The sequence below is a fragment of the Aquarana catesbeiana genome, linkage group LG02, assembly GCF_042186555.1.
Source record: "Aquarana catesbeiana isolate 2022-GZ linkage group LG02, ASM4218655v1, whole genome shotgun sequence".
NCBI classification, from domain to species: Eukaryota; Metazoa; Chordata; class Amphibia; order Anura; family Ranidae; genus Aquarana; species Aquarana catesbeiana.
The window spans coordinates 341,081,228-341,097,232 of record NC_133325.1 but is presented as its reverse complement, the minus strand read 5'-3'; the positions used below and the strand labels follow the sequence as shown (position 1 = coordinate 341,097,232).

Below are 16,005 nucleotides of genomic sequence, written 5' to 3'. Positions count from 1 at the left end.
TTTCAATGTGGAGGAGCGGTAAACACACCGCTCCAAAGAAGCTGCTGGCAGGACTTTTCCTGATGTCCTGCCAGCGCAGCGCTCCGGTGTGAAAGCCCTCGGGCTTTCACACTAGAGACAATAGAGCAGCTGTTTGAGGGCAGATTGCAGGCGCTATTTTTAACGCTATTGCACCTGCAAAACGCCCTCAGTGTGAAAGGGGTCTCACTAAACACAGCAGCAAAATCAGTCTGTGTATGCAGTAAAGCATGCTTGTTATACTCACTGTGGAACCTAAGGGCTTAATCCTCTGCATTGTATAAAAAGGCCTGTCTTCTCTGATCCTCCACTGTCCCAAATCCATCTCCTGATCGAACAGAGCCTTGGGGGGCACTCTGCACATGCTTAGTTTGGTGTGTATTGCTAGAGAGTAGTTTTTTTTTTTCCGGGAGGGTGCATGTGACAAGGCCAATGGGCACTGTCCAGACAGAGGGTCAGGGGTCATGCAGCCTCATAGGACAGTCAGAGGAGAATGAAAACTCCTCCTACAAGCTTTACAGTGATTGTAAAGTCTTTTTTTTTTCCTATAAAAATAATAAACATGTCATACTTACCTCCGCCGATGCAGTGGATTTGCACAGAGAAGCTCAGATGCATAGAATGCATTAAGATAAAAAAACCTTCTGACTTTACAAGCACTTTAACCAGTGCTCGGCCGGACACTAAGAAGTTACAACATTGCAATAAGGATGAGCTCAGGCGCGTTCGCACAGCCCACGTGCCGAGCCCGCCAGGAAGTTGGCACGGCGCTGCGCGAATCACAGGCAGTGAGACATTGTCCCGATGTGCTGCTGCATATATTGGGAAATGTCTCACCGCCTGTGATTAGCGCAGCGCCAACTTCCTGGCGGGCTCGGCACGTGGTCTGTGCGAATGCGCCTGAGCTCATCCTTACATTGCAATATGCTGCTAATGAGAGGGTATTTAGCAGTTTATATTTACTAAAATAATTGCATTTGCATGCTCTGCGTACATTGGGAGACAAGATATAGTGAATGCAGGGTCCTGGGTTTAGTAACACTTTAAAAATAACACTGCTTTTGCAGGCGTTTGTTTTTTGTTTTTTTTTGTTTTATTTTCAGCCTGTAAATGCACCTCCTATGTAAGCCTATGTGTCCATGCACACAGAGGTGTTTATAGACGTATTAGAACAGGAGCATTTACAGGCTGAACCCCCCCCGATCATGAGCGTGTTCAGGAGAGGAGTGTTTGGGTCGAAAAATGCAGAACGTGCATAGACAAGTTGAGGCACACTAGTGTGTTAATGCATTCTAATGGCCAGAATAAATTCATATTCTGGCCAATAGAATGCATGAATGTGTGCAATACGTGACTTTTGCTGCTTTTTTTTTTTTTTTTTAAGCAGCTTTTCTTCTGCTAGGAGAAAAAGTGCTCAGGGGAGCTGAGCAAATGCTCATGTTGTATGATGCTTAAGGCCCAACTCTGGAAATTAAAAAAAAAAAAAAAAAAAAAAAAAACAAACCCTTGCTTGCAGTGTCCACTCCTGGACTGCAAGGGTCAAATGCTCTAGGGTAGGGGGTCTCCAAACTTTTTAAACAAAAAGGTCAGTTTACTGTCCTTCAAACTTTAGGGGGTCGCACTGTGGCCAGTGGGAGAAGAAAATGTCCAGGGAGAATGAGTGGCCCATCGCTGGTGTCAATGGGAGGAGGAGTGGCCCATCGCTGGTGTCAATGGGAGGAGGAGTGGCCCATCGCTGGTGTCAATGGGAGGAGGAGTGGGAGGAATAGTGTCCAATTGTTGGTATTAATGGGAGGACTAATGCACCATTGTCAGTGGCAGGGGCCATGCCCCACTGTTGCTGACAGGTATAAGGGCCGGATAAAAACAAGCAAAGGCCGCAGTTTGGAGACCACTGCTCTAGGGGATGAGAAATGAGGTATAAGGGATTTCTTTTACACGTGTAGCAGTCATTGCCGCCTCTGAAAAGAGTTTTGCAGTAGAACACCTTTCAGAGGGCATTTCACAGGTGGCTGGGAGGTGATATGTCACTTCCTCATGGCCAGTTGTGACCCCTGAAAGTCCACAGCACTAGGGCACAATTGTTGGCAGTACTGCCTGCCAAGTTCGACCTGTGGTATCAATTTTTGCCACAGCATGAGTACACCTACCTCCCTAAATTAGAGCGGAACGATACTCGCCTTCTCTCCAGAGCTGGAATGTACTGGGGCTCCCTGCCGGCTAATCAGCATCTGGGTACAAACCTCTGGCTGTTTTCATTGGCCTGGCCAAGATGATGTTGCTCCTGTGCGTGTACAGTGCGGACAGGCAGGTAAGAAACTTTAATGCAGAAGGGACATAAACTGAGAGAGACACCACTCTAGGTGGGTGCAGGCAGGATCCACATATGACATCCACTGCAAAGGTGCTCGCCTCCTGAAACAGTAACAAGGATGGCCACACACACCGCTGGAACGTGATAACTCTAATGATCCAATAAATCCATGCAGAACAGGAATGCAGATAGGTATGCTACCTATACTCCTGTTCTACATGCAGTTTTTACATGTTTGTGATATGGATCAATAAAGTTATTACGTTCCAGCAGAGTGGGCCTCATCCAATTTACCTGTTGCAGAAGAGACAGTCTGCCTCTTCTGCATTTAAAATCCTCCCTGTTCGCAATGTTTTTCTTTTTTTGTTCCACTTTAAAGGTGTGCAGTCAGGGAATGGTAAAACCACAGCTCTAGTGTCTGTTTTTACTACCAGCAAGTAAAAAAGAGGCCCAATACTTACCTTCTTGTACTGGTAGGCTTCCTCCATCTGTGCGATTATTCCCCTAATACCTCTACTAAAATACTCGGGGTGAAAATGATGTCAATAACCCTAAATTGTATGTAAATATAGGGGATCCACTGCAAGGTTAGTTTTTCATAATTACCTGAAAAGAAAGGGGAAAAAAAAAAAAAAAAAGGAAAGATTGCATTGTAACAACGCAAAGCACCACCCCCACACGACAGGCACAAGTATGGATGCATTTTACTGTGTGGGCTAGTGAGAACAAGCCCATAAAGTCAGCTTTGTCATTGTCAAGAAGCGGCATGTGAATAAAGTACAGATAGTCTAACTTTACTTCTAAAGCATGTTTTACTTTTTTTATTTATTGTGGATAAAGTGGGTATTTGTTGTAGCTAAACAACAGGTTTGATCTGTATTGCAATACTTATGGCTTGACACAATGCAAGTATGCATATCTCATAAAATGAGGGGCCACTGGTGAAGTTGCAGTAGACGTTTTTGTGAAGGGAGTTAATACTGTAGTTCATGGTAACTTAAAGCTCAATTCCAACTTAAATTTCGCAACTTTGTAAAATGTGCAGGCACGCTATGAGTTAAGTACAACCAGGTACCTGCCACCTTCTGGACTTGTCTCTATTTATATCTGAGATGTTTATACCTCTGCACTCCAAACACTTAGGGCTGTGAGAGAAGCACACACAGCAGCTATGCCCACCCCTCCCCTCTGCTGCTCATTTACAGAAGCCTTTGTATTTTGAGAATGAGTTCCCATAATACAAAGGCTTCTGTGATTGGGCAGGAGGAGGGGAGGGGCAGGCATAGTAGCTGCACCAACGCTATACTTGAAGGAGCTGAGATCAGGGCTTCCAGCAGTCACATCGGAGCTCCTGAAGCTATCTTGCTAGTGCACAATAAGCCTGTCGGATCTAAAATTTAAAGAGATAAGGTGACAGGCTTCTCGGACTCTCGGTCACTATGGGACTTTACATGCATCTCCTTCAGTGCATGCCGCCATCAATAGTGTAAGCGTTTCTTTTAAAATGAAGGCTAAATACCTTTTCTAACACCACAGCTGTGCGGTCACGTGATCTCCCTCTGCTGTTCTCTCTCTCCCCCCCCCCCCATCTATGGAGAGAAGATTCCCCTGTGACATCAGCCGGCCAGCACAGGGGGATCATGGGCCCGCACAGTGGCGGTGTGGGGAAAAGGTATTTAGCCTTTTCATTTTAAATAATCACATACACTATTAATGGTAGCCTAAATCAGAGGGGGTACATGTATTTATGCTGCATATTGCAGCTAAATAGCGGCAGGAAGGGCGGGGAGGAGAGCAGCTCTCATGCTGATAGGGAGGAATGGGGAGAGGCAAGAGACTGTCAGTGCAGAGCAGCTGGATGAAGGAGGCACGTAACCTGACCACGGTAATCATGGATCAGCAGCCATAATTACTGTGGTCAGCACAGACAGGGGGACACAGGAACTGGCAGGATCAACTAGGTTTTTTATTTATTTATTTATTTTTTTTTTTATACAAGATAGGAGGGGAAAAAAACTACACAGCATGGGCAGTGTGCTATACAGCATGCCTTAAAGGAACAGGATCTTTTTTTTTAATTTAATTATAGATTGTTTAGGGTTATGTAGCAAAGTCCAGGGTCCCTTGAGGCCTAATGGTGACCTCCAGAGTTGGGGACAGCAGACATCATTCTGTGTAGAGTGGGTTACAAGGCATTGTGGGTGTACTGCAAGATGAAATGGTGGGCGCCAGACACTTAATAAATGCGAAGAGATTTATTGTCTCTTGAACAGAAATGTGGGAGAAAAGGGTGTCCTGGCCCTAACCCCAAGTAGATACATTGATAATTGGCAGACTCTGAGACTTGCTATACCACTCCTGTATAGGTAGGACTGCCGTTTCCTATGGCAACAATCTTGTAGCAGTTACTAACAGTAGTTGTATTCAACCATTTGCAACACAAACAGTTCTCAGCTTACCCCACAGTCACTCACTGTGGGTCTTTACTCAATGAACTCCCAGTCTTCCACTAGACTTCTGATCCAGTAGCCACTGGATCCCCTGAGCTCTTCCACTTTTAGCACTCAGTATCTTCCTCAAGCGTCACCCCCGCTTCCCTGCTGGGTCCCTGGCTTGGCACTCACAGATACTCCTCAAGCATCACCCCTGCTGATCTGCTAGGTCCCTGGCTTGGCACCCACTGATGCTCCACAAGCGTCACCTCTGCTGTCCTGCTGGGTCCCTGGCTTGGCACTCGCTGAAGTTTTCCCACTTCTTCACCATCCCTGCCTGGTGAGAAGACTGCTCTGGTACTGGCTTCAGCTTACTTGCAGTGGTCTCCGGTAACAAGGTGGATAGGTGAATGTGGCGACAGCTTCCCCTTCTACCTCCTACCACAGCTGGTTCCCTGTCCGGCTGAACCAATACTTCTGGTTGGACTACAAGCCAGCAGTCCCAACTCTACGCTGCTCTCCCTCTCTTGGAAAGACCCTCAGGCAACCTAGCAGCCAAATGTCCCCGGGATAAGACTCAGGCTTCTGGCCTAGCAGCCTGGGGCAGCAACACACGTCCATCCAGGTGGCACAGAACCCCGATCACCTGACTACAGCCAAATAAATAGGCTCTCCCAGCAGGCCAAGGGACCAAAGAAAATCCCTGCCCATTGGCTGAGATACTCCATCCATTCAAGTCTGTGCTTGCAAAGCCCCTGTCTTATCCAATGTCACTAGCATAGTGCCACCCAGTGACAGAAGAGAAAGGGTGCAACAAGTCCAGATTTAGAGAGGAATCTCTTGATCTCCTAACAATTAGCCAAGGCAACTATCGCCTGGCAACTAAATTTGATAGCAACCCTGCCTAAGCATCAGGGTGCTACATCTACAACCACTTTAACTCATAATGTGCCTGCACAAAGTTGCTGAATTCCTGGAGTTCATTAAATCAAAGTGATTATCTTTATGTTCTGCAGAATCATTTTTGAGAGGCAAAGGTGTTACAATGGATCAGCAGAATAAAGAAACCTCACCAGGAACCCAGTCAAGTAGGAAGACACCTGGGGTATGTAACTACAGATAAGGATTTACATGCAAGATTTTACACTAATGATCTCTGCTAAAAACAAAATAAAATTATATTTAATTGGCTTTTGAAGAGATTTAGACAATGCTTGATATCCTTTCTAGCATCTTCTTTATGGCTGGGTATTTTTAAAGTGCACTTCATCTGAACATCTGTACAGTTTAATACACTGCTGAAAAAAATCCACTGCTACATATACATACTGTATATATACACATATATGCAGAGCATTAGTACATTATAATTGGAAGTCCTATATACTGATTTATGGACTTCCTATATCTCCTCCCTGAGTGGGAGCGTTTTCCTGCGAATTTCATAAACAGGAAATTACATTTCTTGCGGCACTCCTAAAATCATACTGCTTCCTACAGGAAAGCCATGTTTAAGTGTTATTCCACTTTTAGAAAGTCAACCCTGCAGATTTGATTATGAAGGTATTTTTTTTAACTAACCCCAAATTGCAAGAAGATTTCTGTAACCGATATGTGATATTAATATTTTCAAAGGTGGAGCTACATTTTAACCTCTCAAAAGACTTGGTTCACACAAAAGATGCAGTCCACTGAATTTTTAATCTGCATCAAAAACGCATGTATAGTGTTTTAATGTACCAATACTTTTGACAATATAGTGTATATTGGATGCAACAGCCAATGTATTTTGGAGGCTACACATCATCCCCCTTTATCAGGGGTAAATAAAAAATGTAATCAACTGGTACAGGCTCAAACTGTAAGTTAAAGTGAAACTTTGCCCAAAAAGGGGAAGTTCTGCTTTTCCGCCTCCTCCTCTCCTATCACTTTTGGATACATTTATTTTTTTGGGGGGGTGGGTACCTGGTTTTGATAAGTACCCGCTCCCACTTCTGCTCAGTTTGCCTATGCATAGACTGTTGCACCCAATATATATTTGTGGGAAGAAAAAAAAAAAAAAACACATTTTGGATTCTAATAATTTGGTGTGGTGCTTTTGATAGTCAGATTCAAGTAATACTTTCACATTCCACAGCTTTTGTGGCAGCTCCTTGGTTTAGGTCCCATGCACACTGGAGCTCATAAACTGCCGTTTTTTGGAATTTGGGTTTTTTTTTTTTTTTTTTAACAGCCCATAAACTCCACTCTATGTTATCCTATGTGTCCATGCACACATGAACTTTTTTTTTAGCTTTTATTAGCAGTGGAGCTTATGGGCTGTTCTCTGAACACCATAAAATCGTGTTCAAAGTGCCATTTTTCTGACCACAAAAACGCCAATAAATGTGCATTAGTGTTCAGCGTTCTATTTTTTCAATGCATTGTGAGATTTTGGGAGCGTCCTCTGTGTATTTTTATTAAAAACGCCCATAAAAGCTAACACTAAAAAACGCTCAAACGCTAGTAAAAAACGCTGTTAACATTGCGTTTTTCAACCAGCGTTTTCTGCCAGCAATCTGGCATCCAGAAAAAGCTTTTTTGAGCTCCAGTGTGCATGGAGCCTTTAAAGTGATATTAAACCCAAAATCTAAAATGTAATATATTGCAGCTCACCAGTCAGTGTGGTAGCTGCATTTGTTTTGTTGTCTTATAGCCCGTACACACGATCCGAATATCGTACAACCGTTTATGCTTAATAGTCGCAAGTAGAAATTGAATAGCTAAATAAAGTTAAAATTCTCGTATGATCGAAAAAGGAAAAAAAAAAAAAAAAAAAATCGGAAGTGATGTCATGTGTTGTAATGTATTTGTATTGAATTTTCGGACGACAACTATACTGACTTACCGAAAATTGTTCGAGGTCGTATGAACGGTCGTGATCAGCTGTCGAAAGTAGTGTACACACGATCCGAAAATCGTATGATCCTTCCTCGGACGACAGTTTTCGTACGATATTCAGATCATGTGTACGGGCCATTAGTCTTTTCTCCTCTGTTAGAGTGCCTCTACTGTGAAGGAGCACAGGGGTATTGTCATTCTGGGAGGAGGGGAGTTTAGTTTTCTCTTTTATGGAAGCAGCCCACAGACAGGGCATCTGGAAAGTATTCACAGCTCTTCACATTTTATGTTAGAGCCTTATTTCAAAATGGATTAAAATTATTATTTTCCTCAAAATTCTACAAACAATTACCCCATAATGACAACATGAAAGGAGTTTGCTTGAAATCTTTGCAAATTTATTAAAAAAAAAAAACAAAAACACACACGTGTCCTCCTGTGTATTCACAGCCTGTTTCCACTGATCATCCTTGACATGTTTCTACAACTTCACCTGTTGTAAATTCAGTTGATTGGACACGATTGGCACACACATCTCTACATAAGATCTCACAGTTAACCGTGCATGTCAGAGAACAAACCAAGCCATAAAGTTTAAGGAATTGTCTGTAGACCATGACACATAAATGGAAGAAGTTTGGAACCACCAGGACTCCTAGAGCGGGCTGTGTGGCCAAACTGAGCAATTGGAGAAGGGCCTTAGGGAGGTAACCAAGAACCCGATGGTCCCTCTGATAGAGCTCCAGTTCTCTGTGAAGAGAGAGGAGAACCTTCCAGAAGAACAACCATCTCTGCAGCACTCCACCAATCAGGCCTGTATGGTAGAGTGACCAGACAGAAGCCACTACTCAGCAAAAGGCACATTTCAGCCCACCTGAAGGACTCTAACCATGAGAAACAAAATTCTCTGGTCTGAAGGAACAAAGGATTGAACTTTGGCCTGAATGGCAAGTGTCATGTATGGCGAAAACCAGGCACCGCTCATCACCTGGCCAATACCATCCCTACAGTGAAGCATGGTGCTGGCATCATGCTGTGAGGATGTTTTTCAGTGGCAGGAACTGGGAGACTAGTCAGGATCGAGGGAAAGATAAATGCAGCAATGTAAAGAGACACCCTTGATTAAAACCTGCTCCAGAGCACTCTGGACCTCAGACTGAGGGGAAGGTTCATCTTCCACTAGGACAACGACCCTAAGCACACAGTCAAGATAGTAACAAAGGAGTGGCTATGGGACAACTCTGAATGTCCTTGAGTGGCCCAGACCTGAACTCAATTGAACATCTCTGGAGAGATGTGAAAATGGCTGTGCTCCGAAGCTCCCCATTCAGCCTGATGGAGCTTGAGACGTACTGAAAAGAAGAATGGGAGAAACTGGCCAAAAATAGGTGTGCCAAGCTTGTAGTATCATACTCAAAAAGACTTGAGGCTGTAATTGGTGCCAAAGGTGCTTCAACAAAGTATTGCGCAAAGGCTGTGAATACTTATGTACATGGGATTTTTTTTTTTTTTTTTTTACAAAATTTGCAAAGATTTCAAAAAACTTCTTGCACTTTGTCATTATGGGGTATTGTTGAAGAATTTTGAGCAAAAGTTCTAACAGATTGCCTTTAGTAATTGTACATTAATGCATAATGCATTTTCTATAACTTTTTACTGGATTTTCCTTATGTGTTTTTAGTTCATTTTAAGTTTTACCTTTTTTATTTTGTTTTATTTATATTAAAGTTTAAAATTCCAAAGAAAAAACCTGAAGATTGGTGTGAGGACTTTCAAGCATCCTCTCCATTATCCAAACTGCAAGATGATGACTTCAGAAATGTTACTGTCCGAAGGGTAATGCATAATGCATGGTGCAAATATGACATAGAATGTTGTAGTTTTACTGACAATATCTGAACTCTTGTTAAATACAGCTTGATGATATTGTGTACTTATTGCTCTGTAAAATTGGTAGAGGTATTTGATTAGCTTGCTTAAAGTTTTTTTTACTTTATTAGTACAGTGCCTTGAAAAGGTATTCATACCCCTTGAAATTTTTCACATTTTGTCTTGTTACAAACAAAAACGTATCTGCATTTTATTGGGATTTTATGTGACAGACCAATACAAAGTGGCACATAATTATGAAGTGGATTTGTATTTAGCCCTCCCCAACCCCCCTTCTCCTGCTCGTGACAGAGTGAGAATTGGGATCTGTATGTAAACGCACAAATCCTGGTTCTCTCAGGGGAGAAGAGACAGATCGTGTGTTCATACTAAGTATGAACACCGATCTGTCCTCCCCTAGTCAGTCCCATCCCCCCCTACAGTACAGTTAGAACACACCTAGGGAACACAGTTAACCCCTTCCCTGCCAGTGACATTTATACAGTAATCAATGGCTATTTTTAGCTCTGATTGCTGTATAAATGTCAATGGTCGCAAAAAAAGTGTCCGATCTGTCCGCCACAATCCTGATAAAAATCGCAAATCACCGCCATTACTAATGTGTAAAAAAATAAAAATAAAATATATATCTCAAATCTATCCTGTATTTTGTAGACGCTATACTTTTTTAACTTTTGCGCAAACCAATCAATAAGCTTTTTTTTTTTTTTTTTTTTTTTTAACCAAAAGTTTGTAGAAGAATACACAGCCTAAACTGAGGAAAAAAATTTGTTTTAAAAAGAAAATTGGCCTGGTCAGGAAGGGGGCAAATCCTTCCGGGGCTGAAGTGGTTAAAAATAACAAACATCTCATACTTGCCCGCTCTGTGCAATGGTTTTGCACAGAGCAGCTCCGACGGTCCTCTTGTTGGGTCCCCCGCAGGCTCTCTCCTGGCCCCCCCCCCCCCCTGCAGAGCCCCAATAGCAAGCCGCTTACTATGGTGGCGCTCGCTCTCGAGCCCCTCTCTGTGTGTCCATAAATCACACACAGTGGGGCTCAGCCCTGCTTCCTCCTTGCTGGTGCCATTGTCCACCCAGTGACGCATATGTGTAGGCGTTTAAAGCCCACCATGTTGACACCACACGTGTTATGTGGGCTGCAACAAGTTAAAAGAAGATTGAGTGGGTTGCAATTGGACTCAGTTGTTGTTGATACAACAGCAGTTTTTGTTACTTATGTATGTATGTTTTACAGGCATGTCGTTCGTCATATGAAGAATATAACTCCCATGCATATAATAATCGGAATACTTTGAGGTTTGACAGGTATAAATAAATTTTTTAGTACCTATTGTCTTTGTAACACAATCTTTCACATCATTTAGTTTATTGGAATTCTTGCATTGTATTTTCTTACAAATATCCCCCCAAAATTAAAAATTTTATATCCTTGACATAAATACCATGAAGTGAGGCCCACAGTCCTTATAATGTACTTGTAGTCGATTGTATCTTATAACCTGAGTGTGGCATTACAACTCCAGGTACCTGCGCGTGATACTTTATTTTCTGAAAATAACAGGACCCCAAAACCTGGGGCGCCATCTTATGCACATTGCTACCAGATCACTCTCACCTCCATATTGGTTACTAAGTGTGGTAAGCAAACTTACAAGTGATTAGAACAGGATGAAGGTGGCAGGACACAGCGTGACCATGTAAGGTACTTTAGTGAAGCACTCAGGCACCTGGAGGTACGTATTGTGTAATCTTAAGGACAGGTTGTAAAAAAATAAAAAAAAAAAAAAAACCCTTACAAATGTCTCCAAACCTTCCAACTTCCATCCCTCTGTCAAAAAAATAAATAAAATAAATATGGATTTGCTTTTTTCCATGTCCAAATTGGGGATATTTGTTCTTAATTGTGAAAGCAATCTGTTACCTGGACCAGGTCATTTTGCTGCTGCGCTAGTCTGGAAGTTCAAACAGTTTACCTTAGTTTGAGTTTTACGTGATCCAGCTGTAGAGAGCTTTGAGAGGAAAGTATTACAATGATCACAGCACTAGCAAGACTGTTGTAAACGGCAATATGTAGAGCATTCTGTGCATGCCACAGGATATTTAAAATAGAACTATAGGCAAAACTTTTTTGTTTCATTTTGGATAAAGTAGGGGAGGGTTATAACCCCTGTAAGGTTAATTTGTGCTCTCTTTGTTGAATTAGAGAGATTTCCCTTCACTTCCTGTCCCATAGCCGAAACAGGAAGTAAGAGGAAATCCCTGCAAATTAAGGGAATCTCTAGGGGACCCCCAGGTCACCAGAACTAGTGTCCCCATTGGAAGATTTTCCCTCTATTACTTTTCTGGGAACAACCCAAAATTTGGGATTTTCTTTTTAAGTTCACTTTCAGTGATAATTGTAAACTGAACAAAGAGAGGGTGAATCTCCTTAATGGGGGCACAGACAGCAATAAAAACTGACAGGTGTTCTAATCCCTCTCCACTAGCCAAAAACTAAAAAAAAGTTTTGCCTTTAGTTATACTTTTAGGAGCTGTGGGAGGATAATGTATTAGCATGTACAAGATTAGCATAAAGAATAGTAGTTTCCTCCCTGGCTTCGCACACTGCTTGGTGCCAAGTACCAGGCCTAAGCACTGTCCTAGGGCTATGTATTCCCACTTCCTATCCCCATAAGTAGGTTTTGTGATTGTAACACTTGACATGGAACTTTTTGGGGTTTGGAGTAAGGAAGGTGTATGAGAAAGGTGAATATAGACTTGTTGTAGAGGTTGCTATGAAGTGGACCTTTTGCTTTGCCTAGCAAAGGCTCACGTTAAAGACTAAGTTCACTATCTGAGTAAACAAAAGTGTCCAAGAAACTATCACAACTGGTGCCATTGCCCTTAGCAACCAATAGGCTCTTTCATTTTCCACAGCTTGGTAAATGAAAATGTGAAGCTTATTGGCTGCGCTCCAGTTGAGACAAAGTTTGTCTTGGACATTTTTTTGATTAATTTAACTCTGCAGGGTCCAAGTAGAATATAAAATACACTGTGCAATTTAGTAAAATGTAGCTGGCTGATGACCATTTAGGTCACGCCTGAAGCCTGGCTGGAAAACTCCAACATTGTTTGCAGTGTTGCATCCTGGATAATTGGCAGGATGCAAAAACTTTTGGCTACTCACTCCGGTGTTAAAATGTTGTGCATGCGCAGTGCACGCTCTCTTCTCAGCAATGCAGAGCTCAGCTTTTGCTGCTATAGGAGAGAGTCCTAAATGGCCTACAGGTATGCCAGCTACATTAAGCAGCCTTTTATAAACTGTGTGGTGTATTTCAATCTACTTGGACCCCTTGTCTGTATAGCCTATTTTACTCAAAAAAGTGAACGTAGCCTTATAAAGCATAGTCCACCCTTCCAACTTTTGTTTTATGTTACCTCTGTGTTAGAGTCCAACATTTTCCAGCCTCCCCTCATCCTTACCTGAACTGGGGGAATATTCTCCCTGAACACATCTATTTTCTTTTGAATATGGCATGGCTGGGAATGGCTCATGGCAAAAAAGCATCATCCATGTATTCACAAGGACTGCGAGTGCAAAGACTAGAAGTCCCATCTGCCAATGCCACAGAGGAACTCCTAAATCTCAATGAAGCACAAATACAGTGACGTCACTTATAATCTACTTTTTACTTACTCCAGCCCTTTGACCAAAACTCCATATATACCAGTCTGTATGTGTATTGCACCTGCAATTTACTGATTGCGGTTGCAGTGCTCTACAGGCTCCAGTGCAAAATGTAACAAATGAACATTTTTCTGTATTCTATTAATGTGGGTGCATTGATTACATTTTTGCAAAAAGTGGAATACGCCTTTATTGCTTGTATTCTAAGCATCCATTTCATTTAACCACTTGCAGAATGCCCACCTGCACAGGCAAAGCCCTTTTCTGCGTTAAGGGCATGTGCATGCACCGCACACCCCCCCCCCCCCGGTGGGAGCCTGTCAGCAAGTCCCTGTGTTCTGTCGAGATGTGCCCCCCATTGAATAGTGCCCGGTATGTACTGCACATGCGCCGTATGGAACAGCACAATGGCTGATTTATCGATCAGCTGGGCTGACGTAACCAGGGCGCATGTGCACATTGTAGGAGGTCTCTTGATGGGAGATACCATTCCACAGGCACAATACAAGCAGCAGGGGAGACCATAGTTCTCAGATTGTGAATCGCTGCTGCTGGAGCTCGGCTAGTGGCTGTGTTGAAGAGCTGGTTTTGTCTGTGTTGCAACCCGCGATTTCACACAGGCAAAACTGGCTTTTCAACACAGCAAACCAACCCTGCAACACACACAAAACCGGACCATCAGTGAGACACAATGTGAGAACTACAGTCTCCCCCCTGCTGTTTGTATAGGTTTCAATTGTGGCTGTGAAATGGTATCTCCCATCAAGATATGCCTCCCACGATGTGCGCTTGCGCCCTGGTCACGTCACTCCAACTGATCGGCAAATCAGCTGAAGTGCGGCTCCGTCCTGCGCATGGGCAGGCACTATTCGATGGGGGGGCACTTCGACAGAACACCGGACAATGATTCACAGCTGGAACCTGCTGATCAGCTGTGTACAATCACAGCCCCGAGCCCTGTGTTGACAATCAACACAGGGCTTTGTACAGAGAGAATGATCTATCTGTTTCTCATCCCCGTTTTGCTAAGAGATCTATTAGTAAAAGCAGCACACTTTACACAGTTAGGCACACATATAACCCCTTGGTCGCCCTAGATGTTCACCCCTTCTCAGCCAGTGTCATTAGCACAGTGACAGTGTACTGTATATTATGATCACTGTATTAATGTCACTGGTGATGTCAGTGCAGTTAGTCAGTCCCCCCCCCCCGTGTCAGATAGTCACTGATCACCGCCATTAGTAGGATAAAAACACACACACACACACACACACACACGTTTGTAGGCACTATAAAGTTCATGCAAATCAATCAATATACATTTTTTTTTTTTCTTACCAAAGACATATAGCAAAATACATTTTTGGCCAAAATGTATGAAGAAATTAGACTTTTTTTCAGTTCTTTTTATTGGATTTTTTGGTAGCAGAAAGTAAAATATATGGTGGTTTTTGTTTTTTTTTGGTCTTTTTTCATTTATATCGCAAAAAAAACCCCCCAAAAACCCAGTGGTGGTCAAATACCATCAAAAGCTCTATTTGTGTGAAAACATTATATAAATTTAATTTCAGTACAGTGTTACATGATCGTGCAATTAGCAGTTAAAGTAGCACAGTATTAAAAAGGGTTGTAAAAAAAAAAAAAAATATAATATATATATATATATATATATATATATATATATATATATATATATATATATATATATATATATATATATATATATATATATATATATATATATATATATATATATATATATATATATATATATAATACTTGCCTCCACTGTGCAGTTCGTTTTGCACAGAGTGGCCCCGGTCCTCCCATTCTGGGGTCCCTCAGAAGTGCTGGTGGCTCCTCCCTGCATCAAATGTCCACGTTGGACAACAGTATTGGTATGTCCCTGTTTTCAAACATCTGGGCAAATAGTTGAGCTACTTTCACACTGAGGCGCTTTACAGGTGCTAAAAATAGCACCTGCATAGAGCCTCTCCTGTCTTTCCAGTGTGAAAGTTCGAGTGCTTTCACACTGGAGCGGTGCGCTTGCAGGACGTTAAAAGGGTAAAAGAAGTCCTTTAAGCAGCATCTTTTGTAAGCGGCCAAATAGCGCCGCTAAAACGACGGTTTACCTGCTCACTGGTATAAGGCCTTATGCACATGGCTGTCTGCAGACATAAGATAACCTAGCAAAAAAAAAAAAAAAAAAAAAAAAAAAAAAACCACAGCGTTTTCCCATACCTGGGAAACCACATGTGGGGTGTACAGCCATCCAAAGATTTTAATAGATTTTCACCCCCCTGTACTTTTTGTAAATGCTGAGGTTTCTGTGCATGTGTGTAGGACGTCTATCCTAAGCATGGCTCCCTGGGTGCAGAAAATGCACTGTTTTCCTGTGCACGGGGAGCTGTATTTGAAAAATGATTTGCTGCCCTCCAGCCACTGGAAAAGGCTGCGTTTTTAAAATGGGTATTTTATGCCTGCAATGTCTGAGCATCTAGAGCAGTAGTCATCAACCCTGTCCTCGGGGCCCACTAACAGGCCAAGTTTTATGTATTACCTTGGGGAGATGCAGACTAGAATACTGCAATCACTGAGCAACAAATGATATCACCTGTGATGTATTTCAGTTATCTTGAAAACCTGGCCTGTTAGTGGGCCCTGAGGACAGAGTTGATGACCACTGATCTAGAGGGCACGCACATGCATGCAGAACCTTGTGTTCCTGCTTTGTCTCAATGCCAGGCCTTTCTGATCAGACAGAGCATCAACACTAGGTCCCTGCAGCTTATAACTTTTTTTTGG

The 16,005-nt window shown here is 42.5% G+C and overlaps 1 protein-coding gene across 3 annotated transcripts in view; it reads left to right on the top strand.

Annotated features, from left to right (window-relative positions):
- Positions 1-16,005, top strand: part of SENP7 (SUMO specific peptidase 7) — a 122,530-nt gene that overhangs the window by 811 nt on the left and 105,714 nt on the right. For 2 of the 3 annotated variants that reach the window (XM_073614936.1, XM_073614937.1), the window contains exons 2-4: positions 5,781-5,869; positions 9,373-9,480; positions 10,768-10,838. In XM_073614936.1, the coding sequence (XP_073471037.1) occupies positions 5,810-5,869; positions 9,373-9,480; positions 10,768-10,838 (239 nt within the window). In that variant the 5' untranslated portion in view covers positions 5,781-5,809. Of the gene's footprint in view, positions 1-5,780; positions 5,870-9,372; positions 9,481-10,767; positions 10,839-16,005 lie in introns of those variants that run through there. The other variant, XM_073614938.1, reaches the window with a different exon arrangement.